Raw genomic sequence first — 19727 nt, forward strand, 5'->3', positions numbered from 1 at the left:
CTGACATTAAGACTTGGATGACTCTTAACTTCTTACACCTTAATGAAAGCAAAACTGAAGTCATTGTGTTTGGGCTTCCTAAAGATCCCAACTTCTCTCTTGACTTTTTGGGACCCCTAACCTCCGATTGCACTTCTTCCATTAAGAGTCTTGGTGTTATTTTTGACAATGCTTTTAAACTTGATAAACAAATCAGCTCTGTAGTTAAGGGATCTTTTTATCATTTACGGATTTTAGCCAAAGTCAAGTCTTACCTTTGCAGGAACGATCTAGAAAGAGTGGTCCATGCTTTTATTACTTCACGGCTGGACTACTGCAATTCCCTCTATGCTGGCCTAGATCGTTCCTGTCTACATCGCCTTCAACTGGTGCAGAACGCTGCCGCTCGCCTGTTGACCGGTTCAAAAAAAAGAGACCACATCACTCCGGTTCTCTGCTCTCTCCACTGGCTCCCAGTTGCCTTTAGGATTGATTTTAAAATCTTATTGCTGGCTTTTAAGGTTTTAAATGGCACTGCACCTTCTTACCTGTCAGAACTCCTTAGAACTTATCGCCCCAGGAGATCTTTGAGGTCAGCCGACCTGATGCTTTTAGATGTTCCCAGGTATAAATTAAAGACAAAGGGAGAGAGGGCGTTTGCTGTGGCTGCACCCAGACTGTGGAACAGTTTACCTCCTCACGTCAGATTCTCCAAAAGCCTAGAAACTTTTAAAACCGCTCTTAAAACTCACCTCTTTTCATTGGCTTTTAGAAAGGTTTAATTTATTTGTTTTATATATTTTTATTTTATTTTGATCAGCGAGGTGTTTTACGAAATTGTGTTCTATTGTATTTTTATCTGTATTTACTGTACAGCACTTTGGTCAGCCTTGGTTGTTTTTAAATGTGCTCTATAAATAAACTTGACTTGACTTGACTTGACACGCCTCTTGAGAAAAACACAACACCTCTCATCATCCTTATAAACAGGGACAATTACAACAGAATTAGATTAGGGTTAAAAAAGTCTTTCCATGAGGCCTGTTGTATTCCTCATTATGTTTCTGAAAATGTATAACAGTAACATGAAAAGGATAGCACATACGTCATTACACTGGTAATACTGAGTGTCTAGATGCCAGAAGCTTTGAAAACTAGAAGGTAATCCTAACATTTTATCTTTACAGTATGTTGTTTAAAAGTGAATTACCTGAAAATACTAACGTAGCATGTTATCATGGAGATACATCACATATGCTTAATATAATAACTATAATAAACATAATAGATTGATTTCCAGCTGGTTGGCTGCAAGCTACAGCTGGAAGACAGGCGACTCATTGGGGACTGCTGACCGTCTCTGGTCGTGTCAGACTCGTGTCTTCACCCAGCGATGCCCGTTTGCCTGTTAGCTCGAGAGTTAGCCAGAACTTCTGTCTCAGGAAAACCAGGACCATCACAGGTGGCCTGATAACGACTGTGTTGAGTCTGTTCCTTCCCGTTCCATGCAAGGCCACCTGGGTTGGCTGGCAGACTGTTTACTTAGCCTGGCAGGGCGAAGGACACTGTCTCAGCTGAACTCTGGACACGCACACACACATACATATACTGATATGCACACACTCATCCCCCTCCCTTTCAAAACGCCTTCGATGCTTGTTCCCTCCTGGGAACACGGCGGGTCAGAGCCCGCGCTGGAATGGTAGCGCTGGGCAGGATGGCTGCTGTGTTTGCTTCGGATTACTCCTCACCCCCCACCCGACCCTGTGGCTGGTCACGTGCTCTATAATGTTGTGCTGTGGACATTTATCTGCTTTTTTGTGCAGAGGAGTTTTTTTGTTTCCTGTTCTCATGCTGTCCTCCCAGGAGCCCAGCATGAGTAGAGGTCTCTTTTTTTCCTCTTGTACTTTCCCATTGTAGTGCATATTTCAGTGTTTTTCTGTAACGCTACCGATCTCCGACCTGTATCCCCATGTGGTGTCTGTGTCGTGGGTGTAAGGTCGCGCGGGGGGAGGGGGTCCTATTTCACTGCAGGGCAACCTGCACGTGGCGAATAAAGCCTTGATTGATTGATTGATTGATTGATTGATTGATTGATTGATTGACCCCTTGCATTCTGCCCATCACCTGCCCTCCGGAGGCGCCTCAGACCAGTTGTGTCTCACACGTCCAGACAAAAACATTTTCCTCCCCTCGGCCATTTGGACTGTTAACCCTTTAACACTCAGTTTTGCGTAACTATTTTTAAATCCCGGTAGCTCTGCAACTACTTAAGGTAGCGCAATAATTTTTTTGCATATGAAACCGGAGGAGTTGTACTTACATCTTATGCCATCAGCTTGTCCTCGGTCACAGTTTCCTTCCACATAAAGCTTTGCAAAAACTGCATAAAAAGCACTTGCAGCAACAAAAACATAATATTCCAGAAACACGCTTTGCCGATCTGATCAGCTGTTCGTAACACTTCCTACGTCCATCAGCGCGAACTATCGCATGTCCGCCATGACCTGCCTGAACAGAGCGTTCTCACTCCCGAGGCGTAACATGTCGACGTTTTGTCACGTCCCGCGGCGTTCCTGAGGAACGCGAAAGGAGACCTTCGGCGTTCTTATGGTACGCGGCGGGTTATGGCTGGAATCCAGTGCAATGACGCTCCCGCGGTAGTAGACGTTCCAGCCCTGTATTCCAGCCCTAAACCTAACCTTATCCCTAGCCCTGACCATAACCTTATTCCTGACCTTAACCAGGACTTTAATGATGTTAAATAGCGTGTTTCTAAGCGATTTGAAGAAAAAGAGCGAACATGTGTAGGTTCAGTCCAGACGGTTCTCATATTTCCTCTTTTTCCGAGGTCGTCATTTAGGAACGTGGTGGGTAGCCGAAAACGTAATATGGTGACGATTTGTCACCTAGCGTAAAATGTTACGCTTTGGGAGTGAGAACGGGTTGGCCTGAAACCAGAAGTGATGTCATTTTGAGGAAATGTAGTTTTTTTTTTTTTTTTATCTTCAGGGCCTTATGAGCCTATACTTGTGTTTTTAAAAGTTATGTTTGACTTTATGACTTTCTGTGTCGTTTCTGGGATGCTGAGGACTCATATTGCACTGCTGGAAATAGTTTGTTTTGATGCACATGCTGTTTTTTTGCAAATTTGCAGTATAATATTTATTTTCGTTTTTCCTGCAGTGTATAAAAATTAGTGTATTTCAAAAATAAAACTATGAAGACACTCAAAATAAATTTCCTGTGGTGGGAAACTATTTTGTGCAACTTTTTTGTATTTGCAGTTTTGAGGGATAAACCTCTTAAATTTCTCTAACTAGAAATATATGTTAAAAAAACAAAAACGATTTTCAATTTTATATGTAGTTTATTGCACTTTTTTGCAATTTATGTAATTACTATGCACTTAATGCAAACATATTATTAAAATTTGGACTATAATGGGTATATTGATGTATAACAACTTGAAATGCTCCCAAAAAATGGCTCCATAGCATGTAAAAATATAAAATAAGCTCTGGCGGACTTGGTTCTATGGTAGGTCTTAAAGGGTTAACAAACCCTATCCCCCCACATCCCACCCCTGCCCAGCCACTCACCAATCTGACCCTCATCATTCAGGCCACTCACACATGGACTCATATACATTTCTCCTGTTTGTCATTTATTCCTGCTCTCCTACATTTTTGTTGTACATGTGCAATGACAATAAAAGCCTATTCTATTCTATTCTATTCTATTTCCATCCACCGCTGTTCTGATCACGCCTGTGTATATCCTCCAGAGAACTGAGGAAAAAAGAATCCTGTCATTGAATTTTTTTTCCTGCCTCTTTGGAGCTAAAAGAGGACACTCAAACACATGACGTGTCAGTGGAGAGCCCGGGATGTCCTCCATTTAGTACATCAGGACTTAGTAGGGTAGCTCAAACAAGTCAAAAGATGTAAACCAAAAACAAATATCCATTAAAGAGGACATAAATGAATAGGCTTGGTTCTCTATATAGCCCTTGATGCTAAACCTGGCTCAGCCCTTAGCTTTCTAGTGTCATTAGCACTAAATTCATAAATATCCAGAGGCAGCACACATAATAGCGCTGGACTTTCATCATGTTGAGTCAAAGCAGTGCTGCTGAAATTCCACCAGCATATGAACTGTGCTACACACAGGAAAAACCTACTGGATAAAGTCTACTCCAAAATCAAATAGGGATATAGGAAGGGATGAGGATCGAGAACTGGTTCTTGTAGAGAACCGCTTCCCAGTAGTCCAATTCCTTGGATTCATTAGTTTGCCTGCCTATCGATCCCGCTTATCGGTTCTTGCACTCTCGCTACAATCAGCTGATTTCAGTTAATCAGAGGAGGAAAATAGTGACGCAGTCTGCAGCGTGGACATTAGTTTTATTATTATTGCACAAAAGGATGAGAGCGTGATGGTAAAGTGGAGACTGCTCCAGGACAGAAACAACTGCATCACACTGTTGACACAACTTGCACCTGCACAGACAGCATGCTAACACTAAGCTAGCCAAGAACCCAGAGTGATGTTAAAGCTGAGTAAATGCTGACCCCAGCACTGTGATAAAGGGAGCTGTGATTTGCAGTGAAGCTGCTGAACTTCAACAGGTAACAAACTGATGAGCAGTCAGGCTGCAGCCTGTTCATGTTTCTACAGTAGAATCACAATCACTTTCTTTTTGTGCTGGTTTTCATCTTTGCTTTGTGCCATCGGCTTTGTGTTCATTCCTATTGACTAAGAGGAAGATCACATGTGCCCTCATTGGAATAGGGTTTGGTGTTGGTGTGTGTAGCTGTAAATTTGGTTTGATGGTCTCTCTTCAAAGCTACAAAGCTGGAGGAGTAGGCTACATCTGTACTTTCCTAGCACTTCACAGACATAACACTGACAAAAACATCTGGGTGTATGCCAACCAGAGGTCAGGACCCTGCTTAGGAACAAAAACACTGCTTTTACTGTAGATCGAACTGATGTGGTACTCTGCAGTGCAGCCAGGATATATCTGGCATCATAAGTTGGATTATAGAAATAACTGTTCTCAACAAAAAACATCAGAAGTAGCCACATCACATAATGTGATTATGTGGAAGTCATAAATCACAAAGACAGGAGCTGTGGAAGGACTTCAGTGCCAAAAGCTGCACAAGGTTGATTGGATATAAAATCATCAGCACAAGTTTCGTGAGAACGGTTAGTAATGGGAATGGAAGAAATATACAATGACCATCAGTCGTCCTTGGTCTGGAGCTCCATGCACGATCTTGCCTCATGGAGTGAGGAAGATGGGGATCAGCCCAAAACTACACAGAGGGAGCTGTTTAATGATCTAAAGGCAGTCAAGATGGCAATCGATTTCCCTCAGCCAGAACACTGGAGATAGCAGATACTGCTATGGCAACCAAGGAGTGACTTAAGAAGCACATTAAGGTCATGGAGAGCGCCAGTGTCCAGACCTCGGTCCTATAGGAAACCTGTGGAAGGAGCTGAAGCTTCGAGATGCCAAGCAGCAGCCAAGAAAACAAAAGGATTTAAGAGTTTCTGTAAAGAGGAGACGACCAAAATCCCTCCTGAGATATGTGCAAACCTGGTGACCAACTACAAGAAACATCTTCTCGCTAACTGCCAACAAGCGTTTCTCTACCAAGTAGGGCTGCACGATTAATCGTTAGAAAATCGTGATCTCAATTCTAAGCAAAAAAATCGTGATTCTCATTTTATGCAAAATCCTGCAGCCCTACTACCAAGTACTGTCATATTTCGCTCAGCGATCGAATACTTATTTCACTAATGCCGTGGAAATAAATGTGTTTTATCTGGAGTTTTGGTTGATATCCTGTCAAATGTTTGTGTATGTGTGCGTCATCATATGTGCTGGTTTACAGGCGGCACTTTTTAATTAGTCCTATTTAACTTAAAATAACACTTTCCAAAAATAGATTTTCCAGACAAGCAGGAGAAAAGTAGGTTTCTCACACAGATCAGCACCTATTGAATGCCTTCTTTATAGCTCATGGTTTCTATATTGTTTTGGCATTTTTTGCACATAGCACCTGTTGATGTTTAAATTTCAGACATACAAGTTACATAATATATTATATACTGGCATTATTGTTTGAAACATGAAGACATGAAAGTGATATAAAGCTTGATTCTATATTCATAAAGCGTATTAGGTTTGCAGTACAGTGTATCGCCTTCCCACTATTTCTACTATCTCTTTGCTTTGAATCTAAACATGCAATTTCAGTTCAATTCAGTTGTGTTTATATAGCACCGAAATACAACAACAATACAATAATACAGAGAAAATCACAACAGTCATATGACCCCCTATGAGCAAACATGTGGCGACAGTAGGAAAGAAAAACTCCCTTTTAACAGGAAGAAACCTTCTGCAGTGCCAGGTTCAGGAGGGGCGGGGCCATCTGCTGCAACAGGTTGGGGATGAGGATACAAAGACAGGACAACGACACGCTGTGGAAGAGCGCGAGGGATTAATAATAAGTAATAACTGAACACAGAGAGGTGTATAAAAGAGGAAACACTCAAGTGCTCTGTTGGGGTGATGCGGTACTGTAAGGTCATTAAGATGAGACGGGTGCTCCGTTGCACAGCAGGTAATTGAGGATGTTCCTCACAGCTCAGTAACCTGCTGTGCAATATAGGTGATGATCTGTATTAAATGACAAACTAAAAATATCTATGATTTCACATTATGGTCTTTTGTTTTAAGGTATTGCAAAATATATTGTTCCATATTTCTTCCATCATTACATCTCCATTTTATCACAGGCGAGAGCTGTTCGCACATTATTCCACTCGTGAGACCCCATGGCAGGCTTACACACCTTAAACTCATAATGTTAAAAATGAACCTCTGTGTTAACGGCTAAAACTGCTGCTGCAGTGTAATATATTTTATATAATGTATATAATAATTTTACCTTTGGCCTTTAATCGTGTTTTCTTGAAGAACGTCTTATATGTTATATTTCTATACTTGTGTTTGAAATGCTCCAGAACAAGTTGAAGTACTGATTCAACTTCTTTACTCTAGTAAAAGTGGAAAAAGTACTCTAATACTAATAATCTAATACAAAGTACTCTAATTCTAATGAATGCATTCAGTTTGAATATTATTTAGGACACAAGCAGTAAAAGAGAGTTATGTTGCCAACAGTGTTGGTCAAGTTACTTGAAAAAAGTAATCAGTAACTAATTACTGATTACTTCCCCCAAAAAGTAATCCCGTTACTTTACTGATTACTTATTTTCAAAAGTAATTAGTTACTTAGTTACTTTTTAAAAACACGATTTACAACCTGAATAGGTGATAAAGCGATAGATCTTTCAGCCCAATTCTACTTTTTCTGCATAATCCATCATACAAAATGTGATCAGATGGAAAAGTCTCTTTTTAAAACTTTTATAGTTTTATTAATTTTAATCTTTTAACTTTATGCATCAAGCAAAAATTTAATTATATGCAACATTCTCTGACTGGAAGAAATTTGTTTAATATTTAAACTTATTTTCTGCACATTCCAGCACATAAAATAAATTTTTTTTTTTTTTGTGTTTACACTCACTCTTTCAAATAGATGCAAGTAAAACACAGCAGAAAATAAATAAAATCAAAGACTAGCGGTCCTGTTGCTCTATTTTCACCTGTACAGCAGGAGTTGGGTAGGCGGAGGTTTACCCTGGTGCAGGTGTGCCGCAGCGGTCAGTGGAAGGATACGGCAGTTTCTCATTACGTCATAGCGCACTCGGAGCTTGCTTGGAAGTTTAGGGGTTTTTTTCGCTGTAAAAAGAAGTTTTCTTCCCATGCACAATGCTAATGGACACTAATGTTTTTGTCACTTTTTATGGAATCAAACTCAAAGTAAGGTCAGTACTTCCACGCTTTAAACGCTGCACGCTCATACTCTCTCCCGCACTCGATATATGATCCATTGTTGATCTGCACACAGCTGTTGTCACGAACGTCGCACTCGCTTACGTCACTGTCGTGAGACATTCTCGCAAAAAAATCACGGTTTTAGTAACGCAGTAACGCAGCGTTCCTACGGGAAAGTAACGGTAATCTAATTACCGTTTTTGCAATAGTAATCCCTTACTTTACTCGTTACTTGAAAAAAGTAATCGGATACTTGAAAAAAGTAATCGGATTACAGTAACGCGTTACAAGTAACGCGTTACTGCCCATCTCTGGTTGCCAACATGGTAGAGGGTGACTTATCCTCTACACCTAAACAGACATGAGAGCAGTCAGGGGTGAAAGTGAGATTCAGCAAGTGGGGAAAATCCTCAGATCAGTTGTAGTGGCTCTGAATTGAATTGAATTCAACACGATGAAAGCAGATGTTTCATTTCCAGTTTACTGTATATTGTCTTCATACTAGAGCAGATACAGTTGGTATAACAAATTCAGTGAATTAATCTGTCGTCGTCTGTATAAATGTAAATTAACTCTGCTACACTCTGCTAACCCAAAACTAACCACAGGTCATCAGGACTTCCTGATGCTTGTTTTAATCAGCTATCATGACCGTGGTATTAAATTACTCCTTATTACACAGAAACTATGCACAGGTGTCATTACTATTTTTTAGGTTTGTTTTAAAAGGTTATTATTTGGTTATTAATGTGTTATTAAATAGAAACAGGCAGTTTTGCATTTTGCAGCTCGGGTATTTCAGTGGTAATAACACTGTATTATCTTCTTGTTCCTCCCTTGTTACCCTATTATTAACAATTTATTATGGAGTTGTATTTCCATATTATTACCCCCAGTTTGTGGGTTCTCATTATTCTATTACATAAATTTCAGGGCAGTATTACTCAGCTGTAACCGCTGTTGCTACCTTGATATTAATGGGTATTAAGTGGTTTTTACTTTGCTAATTGCATAGTAATAACATAGAAATTACCATATTATTATGTTCTTGTGTCTGCCGTGTTTCCCTACTCTGACCTCTTTATTATAAAGCTTTAATACAAAACTCCTACCAGTTTTAGTTTGTCAGCAATTCTCAAACCTACCGAAACATGACAGGCTGACATGACAGGACATGTTGTAGAAACATTATGTCATGTAGAAATGTTAGTCCTCTTTCCTTTTCTGGAGTGCTAGCTAGATGCTGATTACACAGTAGCAGTGTTGATGAGGGTTAGAGTCACCCAAATGGCAGCAGTGCAGTCCTATGTTATTTAAATTGCTTGATTTTTTTTTTAAATTAAAACTGCAAAGATGCTATTGTTTTTGTTGCATTAGAATCTTGACTTTTCTCTGATTTCGGGGAAATAATTGTGCAGAGTAAAAATGGTAAATGGCCTGTATTTGTACAGCGCTTTTCTAGTCCGTAAAGCGCTTTACACAACCATCCACACACACATTCACACACTGGTGATGGCAGCTACATTGTAGCCACAGCCACCCTGGGGCGCACTGACAGAGGCGAGGCTGCCGGACACTGGCGCCACCGGGCCCTCTGACCACCACCAGTAGGCAACGGGTGAAGTGTCTTGCCCAAGGACACAACGACCGAGACTGTCCGAGCCGGGGCTCGAACCGGCAACCTTCCGATTACAAGGCGAACTCCCAACTCTTGAGCCACGATCGTAATTGTGCAGCGTTCTTGAGGGTAAATGACGGCTAATCTGTAGCTGCCTCCACCAGTGTGTGAATGTGAGAGTGAATGAATAGTGGAATTGTACAGCGCTTTGAGGGTCCTGAAAAGCGCTGTATAAATGCAATCCATTATTATTATTTATTATTAATCTCTGGGTAGAAAGAAATTATATTTCAGGTTGTACGCACTGTTCACCTCAGTCGCATTAATCTTGTAGATGAGAGCCTTGTTTACTGAACTGTTGTCCATAGCCAGCAGCATAGACTGTAGCCAGTCAAGTTGCCTCCAAATCACAGCATGCAGGCATTTGCTGCTGTCACATTATTGCACCATGCTCCTCTAAAGGGGCAATGTGTTTGCATTAGAGGGCCAAATGTGTGTGAGCCTGTAACAAATGTCTGTGTATGAATCTGCCCACAGCAAACACACAGCTCTGCCTCACTGTACTTTGTCTTGACTCGTTCAGCAGTGTGTACTCGAGTACACAGTGAATCCAGATTGTGTTGGTTCTGCTGGTTCTTGCGTGTTTGGGAGCAGGCCCCAGGACAGGTTGTAAATCTTACATAGTACCTTTTGAAGAGCAGGACCAGTGGGCGCTGTGTCTCCTCATAACTCTGCTCATGGGGATCTTAAGTCAGGAGGCTGGGCGGAGTCAGTTGGAAGCTTTGAATTTGGATTCCCTGAAGATGGCCTTCGTGTGTAATTATGTATAATGTACATTGTTTTTCCTTTTTTTAACCTCTGGGAGTTCACCACTCACCTTTGTACCATTTGGACTTGATCAACTTGAACTTCAATAAATAACTGGAAACACTGGGGTGGTCCAAAACCTTTGACCAGTAGTGTATCTAACATGCATATAATCCTTTCAGTGGTTCTTTTTTCTTTTTGCTATTTCTGTTGATCCACAGATTTGTTTTGTGCAGCTCCAGAAATTTTTAGTTCATTTCTTTAACTTTTGACTTTTGTAATCCACCCAAGCTATTAGTCTGCTGTGCATCTGTGTCTGTTTTCATCCAGTTCAGCACAATCAGGAAGCAGATTTAAAGGTCATTGCACGAGCTCATTGGATAATTACCGTTTTTAATTGCTCTCAATCAAGGGAATTAGCAAGAGTGCTCTGGACTCTGAGTGTTTCCACCACCATTGTTCAAGATCCTTCAGTTTCAGGATTAGTGACATCACAGAAGTCAATTATGTTTTAAAGAGGCTTGAGGATGCCCCTTTGTTCAGACTGAGCATTAGACTTGAAATGAACAAGAGTTTTTAAGGCTTCAGTAAAGCTTAGCGTTTGGTGACTCCTGTAGAGCTTAAGATTCATTAAACTGCAACTTCCTTTATTCACACTCAAGTGCTGTTTGGAGCCATAAGCCACAAAAAAGAAAAAATGGAATTGAAAGAGAAATTTGTGATAAAGAGAAAAAAGAAAGTACACCCTCTGTCAGTTGTAAAGATATAATAAAGAACTGTCCAGCCCATACCAGGTGTTAGAATGAAGGTAATACAACCTGAAAAACAACTCATGTCGCATTTCGCTATATTTGTTTATTCATCAAAGACTAAGTCAAAATGTAGAAGCACTGTGTGAATAAATCATAACCCGTATTTCAGGATAAAACGCATAAAACAACAAAACTCAGTTTAAACAGAGCATTTGGAGATGAAAAACAAAAACACAGCAGCGCGATGTCATTGTGAGGCACCCACTCTTCATTAAACAGTGGTCCATTCTCTGGGAATGGAGGAGACCAAATGTTTGACTTTAGTGAATGAATGTTACTATTCACTTAAACCAGGAGCACTTTTTTATGCTTTTCCTACACAAGTGCTTTCTATCTAACATTCACACACATTCATACTGATGCATAATAGACATCGTCTATTTTTATGCTGCTGAAAGAGAACAACAGGAAACAGCGGGGCGAGAGGCAGTTAATTGTAGAAAATCACCAAAAAAGGAATCGTATCTAGCTGTCACTGACTAGCTGTCACTGATGCATGATAATATACTCTGCTTATGCATACAGGGTGTGTACAGCCCTTTAAAATAGTGTATTTCCACTTTGAGCTCTACCGCAGCGGTCCCCAACCTTTTTTGCGCCACGGACCAGTTTATGCCCGACAATATTTTCCAGGACCGGCCTTTAAGGTGTCGCGGATAAATACAACAAAATAAAACCGGTACCGGTACCGAAAAAAAGATTTGTTCATAACACACGTGAAAAGACCCAGGAAAGAAGAAGTGGAGAGCAACTTAGGGTTAGTATCTTGGCCAAAGATATTTGGCATGCACACTGCACCAGCCAGGGATCCATAACTAGATAATCTGGTCTACCTCCTGAGTTACAGCCAGCCTGATATTTCTAGAGTTCTGAGTCCTTTTGTGACCTCCTGGATGAGTTGTCAGTGTGCTTTTGGAGGATTTTTTATAGTCTGGCCACTCCTGAAAACATTTTGTGCATTATAGTTTTACAGCTGATCAAAAACAACAATACTTTTCCCCAAAACAGAAATCAAAGTTCCAAACATGAACTCAGTAATGAGGAGCTCCACCGTTATTGTTGATCACTTCAGAAATCCGTTGTGGCATGCTCAATGCAAGCCTTTCCATGAGGTGAGTGGGAACATTTCTCCAAGTGGTGAAGACAGCTACACGAAGGGCATCTTCTGTCTGGAACTGTTGTCCATTTTTGTAAACGTCCCTCACCATCCATCCCCAAAGGCTCTCAGTTGGATTTAGATCAGGGGAACACGCAGGATGGTCCAAAAGAGCGATGTTATTCCCCTGGAAGTCTTTAGCATACCAAGACATTTTGAACTATTTATTGTTCCCAACTTTGTGGGAACAGTTTTGGGATGGCTCCTTCCTGTTCCAAAGTGACTCAACAATTCCCATAAACACACCCATACATCCTAAATATTGTGGAAAAGCCTTACTTGAAGACTTTAAGCTGTAATAGCTGCAAAGGGTGGGCCAGCATCATAATAAACCCTATGGATTAAGAATGGGATGTCATATGTGTGTGGAGGCAGAAGAGCAAACAGTGCATCTCTGTGCCAAACTGAAAACTTTGTCTGTTGTTGCTGACATTTATTTTGACTAAAGGATGAATTTCTCAGATCCGTTTGCGTGCTATCAGAATTCCCTTTTTTCCGAAGAGTTACACAGAAAGTCTTGAGGGAATTTGATTATAGAAATATTCATTTGGATGAGTCAAGGACTAACAGTTGAAGGTGAAGATCAGTGCACCCTCACACAAAACACTTCTTTTTCTAATTCTGACAACGTTTTAGATAAATCTTGAACAAGATCAATTAACTGTGCTGATTGTACTGATTTTCTGCTGCAAGTCTGTGTTTACTGTTCACTTTACTGGTCAAGTGTCATGGGCTTAATTTCAGCTGCGTTTAAATAGTTCACCTCCAACATCACCGTATATTTATTACTATGTTCAGTTCCAGCCTGTTTGAAAAGAAAATGGAAAAAGAAGTTTCTTATATATTTCCTGTGGTAAATTCAGAAGATCTAGTTTATTTATTTGTTTGTATTTTGTCTTTTTTATATTGCTTAAAAATAAATTGTGTCCACAGTAGAAATTTCAACCTCTAGCTCTATGAGATGTGATCATAGATGCATTTGCTCCTGTGGGCTGTGTGTTGATAGCGTCCAATTCGTTAAAACAAATATACTGACTTACACAGGATTGTCTTGACTCCTGTGCGGCTGGTATTTTCACATACCACCCTAGAAGTCCTGTCAGGACCACTTGCATATATGCTCTGCAGTTGCACCATGGACATGCACAAACATCAGCTTTACTGTGAAACTGATGACGCTGTCAGAGCAGTTTGGTCATAGTGGATTCCACAGTGCATTAACTCAGCAGAACCGCTGCTGAGCATCACACGTCATCATGCAGCTGCCCACAGTGCAGTGAAAACCCACGATCTTTGTTTACCACTACCTCTAAACTGGGCTCCCACCTGACGGTGTCGTTTTCCTCACAGTTTGAAGGTGGTCATTCTGACAGACAGTAGCACAGCAGGCAGATTCTCAACCACTTGAGCACCATTGAGTCTGTCATGGACCCTGATATTGTTGTATAACCATCACATTTTCATAAAATAGGAAAAGATGAAGAACTTCTGGGTAATCCTTAGTGACATGAAATAAAAGCAATAAATTATTGTAGAGTCTGTAACTTAAAATCACCTTGTGGCTGTTGTGATTTGGCGCTATCTAAATAAAACTGAATCTACGGGGAGGTTGAGGGGAGCACTGGCAGCTGCAGTATGTTTGAAGTTTTGGCCTGCATTATGGCTCATCAGGGTCATTATTCTTAAAATAAATGGATATTCTACCTGACAGGATTAAGCAGAGTCAAGCTACAGAGAAAAAATTAATTATACTTTTATATAATTATATAATTTTCTCTCATGTTTGTGCCATCTGAGGAGGTGAAATCCAGGTGAGTATATAGGATAATATCACTGTTTTTCTTTTCTCCTGTCTTTGCCCAGTGCTTGGTGTTTGAAGATGCTCCCAATGGTGTAAAGGCAGCACTGGCAGCAGGAATGCAGGTGGTCGCGATTCCCGATGACAACCTGGACCGCAGCCTTATCCAGGAGGCTACGCTGCGACTGAGGAGTATGGAGGAGTTTGAGCCGGAGCTCTTTGGCCTGCCAGCATATGACTGAAATGGCTCATACCCCAGCACGTAATTCAGGAAGCTAGTAACCATTGTTAATTGATTGGTTGTTAAACAATAACTTCATAAATGAGTAAACTATTAGTAAATGGATGGGCACCGTAAATCTGCAAATGTAAATCTGTATTACACCTACACATCTTACTTACTAAAAAGTTGAACCTGATGGTTCTAATCTTTGTTCCAAAGGGAACCGTTCAGCTTAGGGTGGTGGTGATGTAAACTACGTCATGTGACTCGTCTTATTATCGTACTCCTGTTATCGAAAGGCTCATTTGAACCGTACAAAAATCTAATAAAGAAAACATCAGCAGTGTGAGTTGAGCCATGTTCAGGTTCTTCACTGTCACCTGTAAAATACCCAGAGTAGCAGGCACATTGGCCCTTATTCAATGATGCACAATACAAACACACACGCACAAGTAATTGTCTTACATTCGTTAGGTGACTTTTTAATCTGATAATTTAATTTAATAATGAATGGTTAATATTAGCGTCGGTGCTGTTATCCCGAAGTATATATCCTCATATTATGAACTGTAGCTTCTCGGAGGAGTCACTGGAAAAGCTTCAGATGCAGGTCTGTCATTCTAACACAGTATCACCTTTTGTGGTCGTCTGGATGTGGACACATCGCGAAGTTGAAGTTGTTCTTGTCATACACTTCGTCTAAGATGCCTTTTTGAAATGTCAGAGACAATCCTCCTCTGCTCAGTGTGATCCAGTGAAGAGGCTGTGAGTCGTCCTCACTCCTGAACTGACTCCATCTGCTTGCAGAGCAGGCTTTAATGGGGGAACCCTGGAGCAGGCTGGTGCCGCAGCTCCTCAGTCTACTCCCATCGACTCCCCTTTCATAGCCTCACATCCTCAACAACAAGGTCGTCTCAGCTGTTTTTTTCTTCTGTGCTTGTTGCTTACAGAGTCGTCACTGTCTCTGGGCCTGAAATGTGATTGTTTCATTTTCTGTGTGTCTTCATTTCTTGTTTCCAGCAAGGCAAAGGTGTTTTTTTACATTTTGTTTCCAAAAGAATTATGCCTGAAAAATAATACCTGACTTCATTTTCTCCACCTTCCTTAAATGAATAAATAAATCCTATGACAAACCCAGAAGATAATACGTTTGCATTCGTTCCTAATCCCTAATAATTTTCTTCTTGACTTTGATTTCAGATTTAATTAGTTAATTGGTTATTTTCAGACTTGCATACATTTCTCAGCACAGCTTTTCAGAGCATAGAGTTCATGAACACATAGCAGCTGTGCGTCATTGCTAATTTATTTAGGCATTTAAAACATTTCATATAGCATCAGTTAACGTGTGAAATGCTGACGATAATCATGAGGACCAAGTGTGCACAATCACTGCAGGATTTAGAGCGGTGCTGCTTAAGGGAGGAGATTAAGTACAAGACAAAGCTCCTTACTGTTTACGGCTTCATATGAACGACCCACATTTTACCAAAGAGACCAAGATGAAAGAAACTACAGAGTATTTGTGCTCTATAAAAGTAGAGATGAGAGATGCTGCCACCTGCCAAAGCTAAACAGCTTTGAGAGGTGATAATAAAAAAGGCCCGTGGTGTTTCATCCACTGTAATGGGCAGCGGGGTTTGTGGGTCTGTAGGTCCAGCAGTGTTCAGTTTACCCGTCACGCCACATATCATCTCTCGCACACTTACCTACATAATGTAGCACTAGTACTGCATTTGTCTCTCTTTGTTTAAATGTCTCAATCATCACATTTAATTTTAAAGAAGAGCATTCTACAAAAAGACTGACATAGAGGATGCACTTAAACCCACTTTAGAGAACTCTGGATTTTAGGTATTGCAGAAAGAGTCCGTGGAAGTTGGATTTATGGATATCAGTGAGGGGATCTGGTGGCTCTATGATGTTGTGGGGTGTTTTGTGTGGTTTTATCCCGTAAGAAGAAAAGGTGAATGCAAATCAATGGAAAAGCTGATCACATTCATCCTAACGAAACTACTCACAGGTGCATTGATGAGAATGTAAGAATCACCAGACCACAGTATAATTAAATGGCTGTGGTGTTCTTTCCTGCCATGGCCAGTGCGCACTGACTGGCACCAATCCTCCAACAGCGCCTTTCTGAGGAGCATGCCTTTGTATTCTAATACATGTTTGAAGATCCTGGTTTTCTGCTCTGGACTAATACTTTTTCAGATCCAGCATTTGTCACACAGCCATCTTTAGGTCTTTTGGCTACAGAGTGCTGTTATAAAGTCTGTATGAGCGCTCGAGGCAGTGCACAAACAAACAAGCGAAAACAGGCAAACAGCAAAGTGAGTTTCTACTATTTCCCATCTCTGCCAGTCACCCTCGCCTTTTATCGTTGCCACAAACCTTTTCGACTTCATTTCTGCCTGTGAGCGAAGAGCAGGAGAGAGCCTGGAAGAAGCGCAGAGATAGCTCGCTGACACGTTTCCCAGGCCCGTGTTGTCGTCTGTGCTCACCACTGATAGGCTGGCGTGGCTGTGGGACACATTCATCTTCAGTGTCAGGTTTTATATCCGGATTTTATCAGCACTTAGACAAGCAGCTTCTCCACAGGCAAAGTCAAATCACTGGACAGCAGAGAGACATTGTACAGATAACCTCATTTAAACATTTTTCTTCTTAGTGTGTGCCACGCAGTGACGCTCTCTGTGACTGAATATGGAAAGTACTGGATAGGCAGGCTCATCAGATTATGCCGGCAAGCCGTCCTATATTTTAGGACTTAGTTACTGAATGTCATATCTTTGAAGAAGCAGGGATGCATTTTTCTGGAAGATTTGGAAAGAACTCATATTTCTGTAATGGGATTTGAAGAGAGAAGAAGTTGCCACCTTGGTGGAAGAAGTGCTGGCTGTAACCTTTGGGAGCCTTGGACATCAACTCAAGGAGCAGTAGTGTAAATATTTAAATTCATTTGTCCCAGAAGTAATCAGAATCCAAAAGGTTTCATCCAAGCACACTGCACTACTTCTGTACATTGCCAAGTCCTTTTGTTAACAGTCCTCGAGGAAGCCTACTTTTAAAGATGTGAACAGAACAAATAGCTCTACTCTGTGCGAGAAAGCAGAACTTTTAGTTTTTAACCCTCAACACCCCACGCCAAAGCGTCTCTCAAGCCTGCCTATCATCAACAAACTGGCTGTGGCTAAACTGCCAAGAAGGCTAGCGCACATAAGAATGCCAACATCCAGTAATAGTGGCTCTGCTGGATGTCATTTTGTATTCTGTTGTCAAAATGTGCAACCGTACTCAAACCAAAAGGGATTTTATGGAAATGAAGATACTGAAGGTCTCTGACCGTGAGAGGGACTCTGCCTGGTTATAAGATGGGACTCAGTGTTTCCTCAGTGATGCAAATATAGCTCATGTTTTATTCAGCTTCAACTCGTGAAACAATGCAACTGATGACAGGAGCAGGTGATTTTGGGAAGAAGATTTATGAATGCAAAAATGTTTTTAATGCACAATTAATAATAGGCAATTATGGTAGTAAGGACTTCTTGGGTACTACTTTTCCTTGTACAGAAAACCTTCACATGGGCTTTCATATCGTCCTACATCTTTAAAAAGTCTTCCCATGTCTCATTTCCACCACATATGTAGTTTTAATAGTGGCTTTAAAGAGCAAACAGCAGATTTAGGACAAAGCTTTATAAAAAGACGTGACAAATAGTGTTAAACAATCTTTTGACTGACAATTAGAATTTTTAAAAAGCACTCGATACAACACAAACACGAGTACTAAGATCACTTGTGTCATTCAATGTTCCACTTTGACTGAAGTCATGGCCGCCATCTTCTGTGGCTGAATGCTGTGGAATCTGGGGATGATTTCATGTAAACCCAGCACAGTGATATATATGATTAAATGTCCTTGTGGGTTGGTGTTCGTTGGTAAAACATCAGGTCTCTGAAAACCACAATTTCAGAACATAGGTGTCATATTAGAAATCATCAGTCAGGTTTAGCTGCCAACCTTTTTAACCATATGAATCCCAGTTTGTCTTGTCTTTGTTGTATTGGCACTGAGCATGCACACTTCCAAAAAGACGAGGGGACATCAATGCTCTACTTTTAGAGCCTGAACTTTCTTGGATTTTCACTCTGGACATTTTGGCCCCAACAGGTCTTAACGAAGAACTGGACATTCTTCTTTTTCTATAATTCCAAGTATTACAGTGTAACATAACTTTGATATTTTCTCTATATTTCTTATGGATTCATGTGTTTTAGTTCAGGGTCATGTTGTCGTTACTACAGCTAATAATGAAAGCGCCTCTTTAAGAGTTCGTCATGGAAATACCTGATGGCATTGTAAGATCTTTTAAATGTTTTTGGTATTGTACATTGTGTATACACATTTTTATGTCTTCATTGGATGCATTGTGGTTTCTGTTCTTTTTATTTAATTTTTATCATGATGATAAAATGCTTATTACAAATTTTTAAAGGCCATAAAAAATGTAACAGTAAAATGCAACATTGTGGCAAACGAGAGATTAATGCTACAGGAAATCATTACATGGTGGTTTAATGCATGAAGCGGTAAAACAAACATTTTAAATCCAGTTGATTATTTTATCACTGAGAGTGCTCTCAGTGCTGCTGTTTGTTTTAAGCTATGAAACTTTAAACTGGATCCATTTAAACGTTAAAGCTTCCTGTCCCACAGCCTGAGAAACTGTTGCAGTTTGTGGCAAATCAAAGTGAAATCAGTTTGACTGATTGAGCAGGTAGTCTTAGTATGTTCCTGTTTTTCCAGCTGTGTAAAAATGACACTCAGATCAGAATCATGTAAAAACAACATTTTCTAAATCACCAAATTGCTTCATTTTTGTTCTTGTGATGATGCAGTGCACAGTTTGTGCTTCATTCAGTTGGTTGCTCCACAGAGATTGTCATGGTACGCAGAAAATGTACCAAGAATACGTGTTCATTTAAACTGATTTCACTTTGATCTGCAACAAACTGCAGTGATTTCCATCAATTAGACAGGACAGTTAGCTTTAATGCTTAAACAGATCCGGCCTAACCTTTCAGAGGTTTATAATGGAGCCCTCACTGCATGAGGGTGGGAATGGATGTTTGTATCTGTGCCTGTATGTCTGTGTCTATATGTCAGGTTGGGTATCAGACGCCACCTCTCTGGGGACATCTCAGGCCCTCCAAGGTATGGAGGCTTATCTCCCCCCACCACTCCCCCTGCCAGTGGCGGACTCCCTCAGACATCGTTGGTGATTCTTTGTGTCCGTGGATGGGCGTCCAGGTACACACCGGCTCACTCCTTGGTGGCTGCTCGGGCCACTTCGGAGGTGGGGTGCCCCCGGCCTCTCGGCCTGGGGCTCGGTCACTCAGGCACAGC

The 19727-nt window shown here is 40.8% G+C and overlaps 1 protein-coding gene and 1 long non-coding RNA gene across 2 annotated transcripts in view; one reads left to right on the forward strand and one right to left on the reverse strand.

Annotated features, from left to right (window-relative positions):
• pudp (pseudouridine 5'-phosphatase) overlaps positions 1–15462 on the forward strand; it is a 35146-nt gene extending 19684 nt beyond the window's left edge. Inside the window, exon 4 of the mRNA XM_082523488.1 lies at positions 14160–15462. Within this exon, the coding sequence (XP_082379614.1) occupies positions 14160–14336 (177 nt within the window). The 3' untranslated portion in view covers positions 14337–15462. The remainder of the gene's footprint in view (positions 1–14159) is intronic.
• Positions 1–19727, reverse strand: part of LOC309700095 — a 436175-nt gene that overhangs the window by 52874 nt on the left and 363574 nt on the right. The window lies entirely within an intron of this gene.

Source organism: Aulonocara stuartgranti, assembly GCF_965226115.1.
Source record: "Aulonocara stuartgranti genome assembly, chromosome: 23".
In the NCBI taxonomy this organism is placed as follows: domain Eukaryota; kingdom Metazoa; phylum Chordata; class Actinopteri; order Cichliformes; family Cichlidae; genus Aulonocara; species Aulonocara stuartgranti.